At 30.8% G+C, this 11,962-nt stretch overlaps 1 protein-coding gene across 1 annotated transcript; it reads left to right on the top strand.

The window, feature by feature from the left end:
• The first annotated feature begins 7,606 nt into the window (after positions 1 to 7,606).
• LOC125068807 (prisilkin-39-like) lies at positions 7,607 to 10,135 on the top strand. The gene is made up of 2 exons (XM_047678124.1): positions 7,607 to 7,730; positions 8,571 to 10,135. Exons 1-2 carry the CDS (start codon positions 7,719 to 7,721, stop codon positions 9,963 to 9,965), a joined length of 1,407 nt encoding a protein of 468 aa, XP_047534080.1. The 5' UTR covers positions 7,607 to 7,718; the 3' UTR covers positions 9,966 to 10,135.
• The last annotated feature ends 1,827 nt before the right edge of the window (positions 10,136 to 11,962 follow it).

The raw sequence follows: 11,962 nt of genomic DNA on the forward strand, positions 1-11,962 counted from the left end.
CATACAAGTTGATAGTGTGTATCATAATAAAACTTGCATAATTCTAAGCCTTATGAGCAATATTATGCTTCGTATTATGTGACATTGACAGAATATTTTGCACATAATTGTTGCAGACAAATAACGAATAGGTAAAATAAATTGGTCTTAAAATAATCCTAGTCGCGCCCAATTTCTGAAGCCGCGATAAATTTAAGTGCGTTAGTACTATTAGTTGAGTAAGAGAAATTTCTGTTTTTGGACAGATTTGAGCAAATTTTTAAGTTGTATATAAGTAAATAACCGTAATTTACACTTTCGCTGTATAATGTTATACTTAATTGTATGTAGTTACATAATATCCTGAGATTAAATCTATTAAATTCTTAGTAGAGTACTTTAAAATATTATTATCTTCTGAAAATAAATGGTCGAAAATGATGTTAAAAATCATTAAGAATTTAAACATACGTAACGTTACTAAGAGCTGTGATATATTACAATCAATAAAATATTACACATTTCTAATAATGACAATCTTAAATTAGTAAAAGTATATATTTTTTACACTAGTTATTTACTAGTATAAAAATATATATAAATAATATACTCGTATTTTGGATGCTGTTTATTTTTATATTTTTGATGTAAATAACATGATTGTTTTATTTGCTTATCGAAGTAGGTATGTTTGGTTTAATATGACATATGTATATATATTAATGAAGTTAACTGAATATAGTTGATATAAAATCAATTCCACTTAAGCTAAGAAAGAAAGAAATAGTTAAGAGATATATGATTTTAATATATTTAGAAATTACAAGAGCAGATGTGCATTTATGATTATATTACATAACTTTAACTCATTAATGTTTTCCGCGAAAAGTTGTAAGTGACAAATTACTTTTAGCGAACAAAGTAGTAAGCGTTAAGCATTATTAAATTGTACAGAAAAAAAATAAGTTACATCAAAACCGACCGCAATAGAAAGTCGGCCAAATGAATGCTATTCCTATTACTAAAACTAGTTATAATCTCGTCGGTTGTATCATGAGTTTAGGAATAACTTCTCTTAAGTATTTTTTCATACGTGATGATCGGATATATGTACTATTATAATGAGTACATTAGGCTACTATATACAAAAACGATGTCCTAGTTGCTCATAATACTGTAAGTGTTCATACTATACGCGTCAATCTGAACGGAAGAACGTACATTGACTTGTCTAACATCAGCCGCTTGTAATGACTTCCTAAGATTATAATGTAACAAGCAAGGTCTATGAGTTGTTCGCAATAAAACGTTTCTAACCAAAGTGAATCCACATTTCCACTTGTAAATAAATAATAATAACTAAAAGTAAAAAAAATAATAGAATTACTTATCTATAACTATTCATCTGTATCGGACGATGTTATTTATGTAAGCTTGGTGTGGTAACATTATTATTTATTTATTGTAAATGGAAACGTTAACAAGTTTCTAGGTTTAATTGATCTTTATTGTCAATATACAATATTGAAATTCATACAGTTATTGTGACGGAACGATCAAGGAATATTTCTTTGTCTGACAAGTTCCTAGTACAGTCATGGCCCGACATCTTTATTTTTATTATTTAACAGTTTAGTGTTAACTGCCAAGTTGAAATATATATTTTTTAATATTTAAAAAAATTGTCAACAAAATTCAAGTCGATGTCGTACTCATTTCATATTTGCGACGCAATATTTTTTTAAATTAAATGTAAATATTTTATATGCATTATTTGATATTAAATTTATAATATTAGTAATATATAACAGCCATTAATTAAATATAGTAAATAATTAATCTAATTTTAAATTACTGTTTTCTAAGTTGTTTATTTTATAAGATATGTACATAAATATTGCAAATTGAGGAACACTTGTCTTTGTTGCTCAACTTCCTGGCGTCGTATCAAGATGAATCATGCCTCAGTTTCTTTTCGAGCACTCCGCAATAAAAACACTCCTTAACTTATTCGCGTCAGTGAAGTTATTACGTGATCTGTATTTAAATTGAAAATGTTTCAAATAGAGATTTACTAAATGCTTAGCTCATAATAAATTAACATACTAACTACCTGTTCCAAGCACGCTCGGCTAGGCGTAATTTATAATGTAAAATTATTATTTTATGAATTCTAAGTAATTAAAAGCAAGTTTGTTTATCAAATAGCTGTAATGTAAAATCATCCTATCTTCTTAAAGAGATAGCGAAGAATGTTTGGGTCCTATATATTATACTGCGGGGTTTGTACGTTTGAATGTAAATGCAAGATAGTAATGTCAAGTTGAGGTTATAATGTTCAACGTTGCCTAGCACGAGATACTCGTATAATAAACACATATGAAATAAGATTTCATCCGACTATCTTTGGTTTTAGATTAAGATTTACGAATTCTATTATCACGGTGCAAATCAGTGTGAATTGTAACTTATGATTAAATATATAATTATATTAATATATGTTCATGGTTAAATGAATCCATTGGTATGCCGACATTTATAGGAATCCCCCTCGCTGTTAGAAGTGAACAATTTACATACTAATTATGTAATCAATAATTATGTATTAATTAAGATTGTAATTATAAAAATTTGCTAATCACTAGAAATGTAAAAGTTTAATAATGGTTTACACTCTTATGCATTATTTATTTTATGTAATTGTTTTTGTAATGAGTTACCGTGTTTGTTGTGCGTAAGATTAAAAAAAATGATGTAGATATTTTCGGTAAAAGCATCGTTTCTAATCTTTAAATAAATGTATAGCTTTATACAACTTCTTTCATTCATTCATTCATTAGGTTAATTTGCGAAGCAGCAATAATTAATAGCAACTAATATCGCGAACTATGAAACATACATGAGTTAGTGTAGTATCCAAATTTAACATACTTGAGTGAAACCACGAGTCACAGCTAGTAATTTATAAACGTCAATTATAAAGACGTTTACAATTTATAAGACAATGTATTGTGGGATGGTTGACGTTTGGGAGATTTTATTTTATTATAACTAAGTGGTTGTGTATATGAAAATAATGGAAGCAATAAATGCTCGGAATGCTCAGAAGTTATGTTAAAATAATTTAGTTGGTATATGATCAATACATCAATCATATGATGACCATCGATACGCATCGTTTAGCATTTTCGTGAAGCTATATTTATTTGTTTAACCAAATATATTCGCAAAAAAAAACAAACGCATAATTTTATTTGATTAATTTACACATTGACTTAATTTTAATTTACACATTGACTAACGCAGCCAATAATTTAAATATGGAATATATATTAATTAATATACAAAACGACATCTACTGCTGCGACCAAGTAAGCAAAGTATGGACGGTTAATGCTATTTGCACACAACTGGATGGAAATATACTTATCGTATTTATGCATTTAATCAAACTAATATAATCAAATAGATCGTTTTTACAATAGCGTGTTTGGACTATTAGTGCAAAAATACACGATCCACCACGCCTAGTTAAATGGCGTCATAATAAAAACGCTAAGAAAAGGTTCTAGACAATAGAAGGGAACTTTATGATATAATTTTAATGAAATGTTTCTACTTAATTCTTAACTTTCGCATTGATATTTTTGAACCGGTCAGGAATTAAAATGTTTGTGAAGCTCAATTTTTGAAATTAGAATTACAAAACCATATTTAGATTAATAATCTAAATTTGTCAATAAAACGTTAAATCCGCGATAAAAACTAACTTTAATGATATGATAATTTCCGTAATAAAGTAGTTTATTATATTTAATGGGCCGCTAATAATGTTATATTAAATTTAACGCCTACCTTAGCAAGGCACTCGGCGCTCTAGGCAAATAACAAGATTGGCGCCCATTGAAACAAATGTAAAGCGCGAGTGTAATTTGTTTTACATTACTGATTTAAATATTACATTTATTAAATAAATGATTTCATTAAAAAATCATTTATTTAAATATTTTATTTGTTTTTAGTGACGTTAGTCTAGATGCAAAGTTTTCTCTCTCTCGTGTAGAATACAGGCACGCCGCGATTTTCTACTGTTTTTGTAGTTATTAGGTCAAGATTTTTCTTTTAATCTTGATGGTGTTCTACAAAAGTTTAAGTTATTCTTATTAGGCAAAAATCAAATATCAATATAGTAAATAAAATTTTAGATTCTGTTTTTGTTAACAGCAACATCCTCTATCTTAAAAGGAATAAGGCGTATTTAAGAAATTAATTGAACGAACATGAATAGAAAATTATAGATAGCAAATTATTCATAGACAATATTTATTACTTATTGTAAATTACTAAAAAATATTTTTATGTCAATTTTAGATAGCTAAGCCTATTTTTTGTTATTTCCAACTTGAATAATACTTTCAAGTGCATGTAAATCGTCAATGTCTCGAAGGTCAAGTCGCTAGCATATAGCGCTGGAGATCCTGAAGTTTTTGGATAAAAATTCTTGATTTAACCAATAGAATCGGTTTTTTAAGAATTCTCAGTATTAGCCTGGAGTTTGGAAGTTGATACTATTTACACTCCAGTGTCTTTAATGCCTCGTAAGCCGTTGGTCTCGTGTCTGATCTCTCTTGGTCGTTTGAGATCGGAAAAAGACTGTACCTAAGATCGCGAGAGTGGAAACTGTTACCAGAATCGGTCAGGAGAACGTCCTATATCACGTATATTTCATTATATTTTCTGTCATTAGAATACTTTCATGGACACGAACGAACAAATTTAATAAATGTAAATAATACATTTGAACGGAACTATCATCTCATAAAAAAGGTACAAAGGTTTTTTTTTTAACTATTTGTAATAGCGGAAAAAATTGCTAGTAAAAAAGGAAATTATAAGACACGGCAATCACTTCTCATGGTTTTATTAAAATTTTATATAACGTACTTTAAGCCGATCGAGCCACTGAGCTTGATAAAACGTGAATCAAATAAGAAAATAAAAATGTAATTGCTATTGAAATCACTTTTTAGATACGAAGTAGGATCAAGCCACAGTGAATATTTTATAACAATTGAATGGATCGTATAACCTATAAATAAAATATTATATTATTATATAAGTTAAGTGCATAATTATATATATAAATATATACTAAGACTGTAAGTGAGAATTCAGAGTTCGTTCAGCGAAAGTTCTAAGAAAGGTTTTGTTATTGACATTTTTAGGTAATATTAAAAAAAGAGCTTATTTAATGTGTTTCTGTTATTAGTATAATATATGTATATTGTACATGTATACTCTCATTCCTATTAATCTTAATTAGTAGTCTCTACTACTACCATTAATCTCTATTAATAATCATCTAAAACAATCTATTTTATATTTATTGTGTCAAGAATGTCTTTTGTTTTGTTTATATAATGTATTGATAAATTCTATAACAATGAAACGGTATGAATTTGAAATTTGATCAATTGAAGACAATAGTGTTATGTAATATGTATTGTCTTTATAAATAAAAGTAGTTTATTGAACAATGGTTGTATTCGGAGGTAGTTGAACGTAAAATACAAATTTGTCTATATGTAGGTTAACATCGATCTTTGTAACATTTCAATTATTTTGATGTCGGGGTCTATGTGTATGATAATATTAGCTTTTATTTGATATGTCTTTATAAATACATTATTTGACATGTCTTTGTAACTAACAGCCTGGAAATACCTCATTATTATATGAGGTATAAAGACGACAATTCAGCGATGCTTGCCTATGTTTGAAGTTTGAACCCAGATTCTTATTTAATGTTATGGTGCTTTAAGCACTGGGCCATCTAGGCTAAATGATTTATATATGTATAAAATAGCGATCAGTATTTTTACTTTCGCTGTGTCTTAGACTCTATCGAATTATTTTCGATTACATTGGTAGTGTAAATATATAATATAAAAACTATAATTATATGTTATATTGCAACAATAAATTTAATTCGTTTTGAGAAGGCTACTCAGGCGTTAATTTATTGTATAATATCTCGAGCGAGTTCATTGTAATGTTATCGCGCTTTTCGTAACTGATTACATTACATTATAGCTAGTAACAAATTAAATTGTAACAAGTTAAATTATACAACGAGTAATTTGCTATCCTAGTTCCGTTTTATATTATTAATGTAACCGATACGTTTCTATTCCTAGCTTATACGATTTCCTACATTAGCTTATTATTACAGTCTATGTAATTTAAATCCCATATCTATGTTGTAAGAAAGATATTGAATATGTTTAAGTTAAAATGTACAATAGATGTTTAAGAATAATAGAGGTGAAGTATAGTTATAGAGGCGTTATATATAATAAAAAGGGCTTATACATATTTAATTGAAAAACCATTAAACTTTTATTATCACAATCCACTTATAACAAAAAAGAAAAATAATACTGAATTTTATATTATATACATATTTTTAATTATGTAAATAACAGGCGGACGTGGTCACTACCGCCCCTAGACATTGGCGCTCTAAGAAATAATACATTACACCAATACGCCGCCAACGTTGTGAGCCAATACGTTACATCCCTTGAAATTTTAATAAACTTCAATAATTTATAAACTAAACAACTATAAACAATAATTTAAATTATTTTGAAGAAAAGGTTGTAAGGATAACATATAACATAATTTTTACTTCAATATTTATGTTATCTATTCAGGCGCTTTGGAGCTGTTGTTAGTTAAGGGTAATAAACTATCTGATTATATACGAGTATTATACATCAACTATAGTCGTTTACTTAGTTTTTTCATATTTAATGTCGATACAAAACATCTGTAGGCGAGTTCTTTGAAAAGAAAAATTACTTTGCTGTTCACGCCTCGTGATGTCAACAGTCACGAGAATGAAAGTGCATAAGAATATTACAAATTCTGTTCACATCACTAAGAGATTCTGCAGATGGGTTTGAATTTATCCACAGCAACATATTTGGTGAGAAAAGCACGAAGATAATAATTAAAATTAGTGTTTCATGTAAGTTCGCATCCATTAAAATTTTCAAAAAATTTTGGTAGTATTGAAGTATCTCAAAAAATATTCATCAGAACACGCATATACGATATGTATTATAAATGAGAAATATTTAAATCATTAAAAGAAATATCTGAAATTACTTTAAATAAAAGTATATTTTTGTTCGTATAAAGCAATCTGTTGTTTTGTAAAGTTCCGTAAAGTACTGTACTCTTTATTTAGATACAACAACTCAATTCTATATTTGGCTTCATATATTAAAGTCTTAATTAACTGTAAACTTGTTTATGTTCCATAAGTGTTACGTGCAGTTCGTCGATCTTGATATTTGACACCCGCGCCTCACAATGTTCGAAAGACGCTCAATAAATGCATCTAAGCGTGATCAGGTGACGCAATGCTTCCGGTCTCAAGTATTACCTCATTGCTGGGCTCGGAAGCCCGATGGCTCGCTCCCATTCTTTCAGCCGGTTCAGTGAAAGGGTCCTCCGATACACTTTTACCCTCCCGAAGCGCCTGCGCACAAGCGGGTGCTGGCCACCAGTCGCTGTCTTATAAATTCGGTGAAAATACTGCGACATCACATTACAAATTCGGCGGCTGTAGCAGTCGGCCGTCCGATCAGTTTTATCAACGTTTTAGTGTTGTGTTCGAAAATAGTGATTTAGTTTCGTCAACTTGCCTAACTTTCTTATAAGCATACAAAATGAAATTCACGGTGAGTGCGTGTTTTGTGATAATAAACATTTATAGAGTCAAGTGCATTCGTAGGTTCTAATAAGAGGATGTATTAAAAGCTGTCAATGAATACGTTATATTAAATAATTATTTTCTTTCAATAATGTCATATCAAAAATATCATTGCAATTAATATTAGATAGAAAAAAATATATGTGTTTTATAATGCTGTTATTTCTATAGGTAGAAAGTTGTTGCACACAACATAAGGTACTCGAGTTTCTAGTGTTAATACATTTCGTTTTTTTTTTTAAATATTGCACCTACTCATTATTAAAAAATAATACAATACATATCCAACAAAATTTTAATACAAGTAAAATTTAATACATATCCAACACGTTCATCCAGTTTAATTAAAATATTCTTAAATTATAATATTTTATGAATTACGATATAATATTTTTCCATTAAAATAGTAATATTAATTTGTTTTCCACGCTTAATTTCAAAATCAATATTAAGCGTACCTAACTGATGCTTTCTATGCATATAACTCGCACCACGTTGATGAAGACTAATTGCATGCAAATTGACCCTGCATGAGCTTAGGTTATTTTTTATACGAAGTAAAAGCGGTAAAAGTGAAAATAAAATTTATAATGGCAGTTATAATCTTGAACACCGCCATGCGGGTTGTTGTTTTGTATATGGTAGAAAACAAGTTTTTTGATACGTACCATATTTGCATTAATGAAAGTAAAATTGAATTTTATTGAAAATAATTAGGCTTCCTTGTATCTTTTAGTTGTATTAAAATCTATAAATATCCGTATACTATTTTAGTATTTACGACATGTTGTTATTTTTATTTTTACAGGTAGTATTCGTAACTCTACTAACCATATCTTCAACATGGGCTATAAAAGCAAAGATAGAAGAACCTAAAGATAAAAGAGAAGCTTCTGGCAGTTATTTACCACAACACAGCGGCCCTTCTCATCATTACAATGCACCCGGCTTAAACCAACTGGAAGCCAGCGCTGTTAGCATCGGAGCCGGATACAGCGTGGGTGGAGCCAAACCAAGCTACAGTTTCGGTGATCAAGGTTCAGGAGCAACATATCAATTGCAACAAGAGGGTCTGCCAGGCAGCGGTCACGCAACTATTCAACTTGCACCGATCACTTTACAACCAAGTCACGGAGGTCTGGTATCTAATGATCTGTCTCAGTTGATGAGCCAATTATCCCACGGAATTAACTCTGGAGCAATCGCCCTTCCGTCATCAGATGGTCAAGGCCAATTATATCAATTTGCTGGTCAAGGTGGTCATGCTGGTCAAGATATTGCACTACCTCAATTGAGTTACGGTAGTCCGAAATTCCAGCAGTATAGCTTCGGTGAACAAGGTCAAGGAGGCGTCCCCGCCTATGCGCTCGGTACCAAAGGTCTCGGTACATTTGGTTCTACTGGTCCGGTTTTATTCGCTCCTGAATCATCCGCTAATCAAGCCGCTTACAGTTATGGGGCACCAGCATCTGGTCATTCATTTGAAGGTGCTTCATTGCCTGGAGGTGATTCAGGACATGCTTTTCCTGGTTTCTCCTTTGGAGGTTCTGGACAATCATTAGGAGGATCTTTAAAGGGTTTCAATAGTTATGCTGCACCTGGTAAATCGAGCTTTAAGCCATCCACATTTTTGGGTGCTTCCGTTCAAAGTGATTCAGGTCTCACGCAATCTCATGGAGCTCCGTCCTTTGCCAATTATCAAACTTCTGCCGGTGGTCACGGTCTTAGCTCGCTGGGGTCAGGTGGACATGGCCTAAACTTTGGATCGTTAGCTGCCTACAGTGGTGGTTCAGCTAAACAGGCTGCTCCCTCATATTTGCCCCCAAAATCCGAAGGATATGGTTCTCTAGAGTCAATCGCATCGGCTTTTTCTGCTAGTGGTCAAATAGCTTCTCCTCCTGCAACTACATACGGAACTCCTTCAGGATCTTACTCATCAAGCAATGTACATTCAGCATCTGCCCCTAGTCCTGCTTACTATGTTACATCCCACAAGCAATCCTCCCCCAGTTTCGGTTCAGGAAGTTCATCATACAGAGGTCCTGTGTCTGGTCATAGTTCTTTTTCTTCCGGCCCTAAATACAGCTTCGGCGGACACAGCAGTTCCCGTTACGCACCTCCGAAGGATATTCAAGGTTCTTACAGCGAATCTTCATATAATACAATCAAATACAGCGAGGAGCTAAAGCCCAGACATCACTAATTATAATTTTATAGTTTCTCTGAGTATATTATAAAAATAATGCTGTAAATAATTGCCTCGTGTGTGAATTGATATCAGGGTGAAGCGTGATTGTGATGATTTAATTGAAATTTAATCAAAGTGTTACAGTTTTTTTCGGACACTATATTTGTGGTACAATTAATTAACAATATGTAAAAAATATTTTAAATCATGCCCTCCCAATACATATTGAATACTATAAGGAACCTTTCCATTTACTAACACCGTTATAATTATGCTATGTGTTTATATAACATCCGCATCTTTGAAACTAGTTTTGATCTGGATGGAAAATGATTAAGTAGAGTTCAATGACCATTATCAGACGTTATCTTTATACCGTGAATACGAAATGAATATCTGTGAATAAAGTTAGTGTTAGGATTGTTTATTTATTGTTTACAAGTTAACTAAGGATTGTTATTTTTTTAAATAAATCATTGTTGAATATATTTTATTGTTTTATTATACTTTTAGATTAAGAAAACCAATTCTTATCTTTAGAATACAGGACACGTGATATCGTAGCTTAAATAATCAACATCTGATATGCATCGCTAGTTTCACTAATAAGAAAGTGAGGGAAATTGTATCCGATGTTACTAAAACTAGCTGCTTTTATTCAAAACGATTCATTTAAACCTATCAATACATTTGTCCATTAAATATATAATTTAATTTCATACTTTTATTGTTTATTACGAAAAAATATTATACGATAAGTTACCTTAAACTAAAAAAAAAATAGAATGAAGATGATATTAATTCATGTGTTTATATAGTTAGGTGGACTGGCAAATAGGCCACCTGATGGTATGTGGTCACCACCACCTATAGACAGTAGCAATGTTAGAAATATTAATTATCTCTTACATAGAATATTAATGGGTCACCAACCTTGGGGACTAAAATGTTATATCTGTTGTTTTTTTATTTACACGCATTAAATTGGAATTCAATAATACATTTTGCTGTTTTGATAGAATATATGATGAGTTTGTGGTACCTACCAAGATGGACTTGCATAAAGCTCTACCACACAAGTAAAATTCATAGTTGTTGTATAATATTGGTGGTTAAACTTTACCTCTACAAACTAATACCAATAGAGATCCATTGTTAAGATACTAATTGTATTATACAATTACTCTCTATCGTTTCATACGCATCCATAACGTTGATGGCGTATATGGTAATGGAAATAGAAAATTTATATTAATTTAGCGCTTAATATGTATAAAATATTATTTATTTCGATAAGGATTAATTCCGCATAATAAATACATAGAACAAATGTAAAGTTATATTATATTTTTTTAAATATATATTTTTGTTTTTGTAGCGCACCATGCTTTTCTATTCAATTAAATTTATATCATTACCTAAACATAAATTAATATATTATACCATACCACTGTCATACCACTACGATGAAATTTAATTTTTGCACGAATTTAGAAACCAGAAATGTAGTTCGCTTTCTTATAATACTAAAAGGCTTAAAGTTTTTATCACACTCACGCACAGCCAGGGCACGTTATAAGGTTCAAAGTCTAGAGATAATATCACAACACTTAATAGAGTTATTTATGTGCAAAAATTATGTGCACTTGTTCCAAAACCAAATACAGACTACTTACATATCACTCTAACAATAGTGTAGATGGCCCAGTGGTTAGAACGCGTGCATTTTAACCGATGATTTCGGATTCAAACCCAGGCAGATACCACTGAATTTTCATGTGCTTAATTTGTGTTTATAATTCATCTCGTCCTCGGCGGTGAAGGAAAACATCGTGAGGAAACCTGCATGTATCATGTTTATGATTAGGCGGACTCGCAAATGTGCCACCTGTTTCTAAGTAGGTAGCTATCACAGCACATAGACATTGGTACTGTAAGAAATATTAAACATTACATACATATATCGACTATGCACCAACACGCAACCAACCGTTGGAAATAATATGTTTTGT

The sequence above is a fragment of the Vanessa atalanta genome, chromosome 14 (assembly GCF_905147765.1).
Source record: "Vanessa atalanta chromosome 14, ilVanAtal1.2, whole genome shotgun sequence".
Taxonomy (NCBI): Eukaryota; Metazoa; Arthropoda; class Insecta; order Lepidoptera; family Nymphalidae; genus Vanessa; species Vanessa atalanta.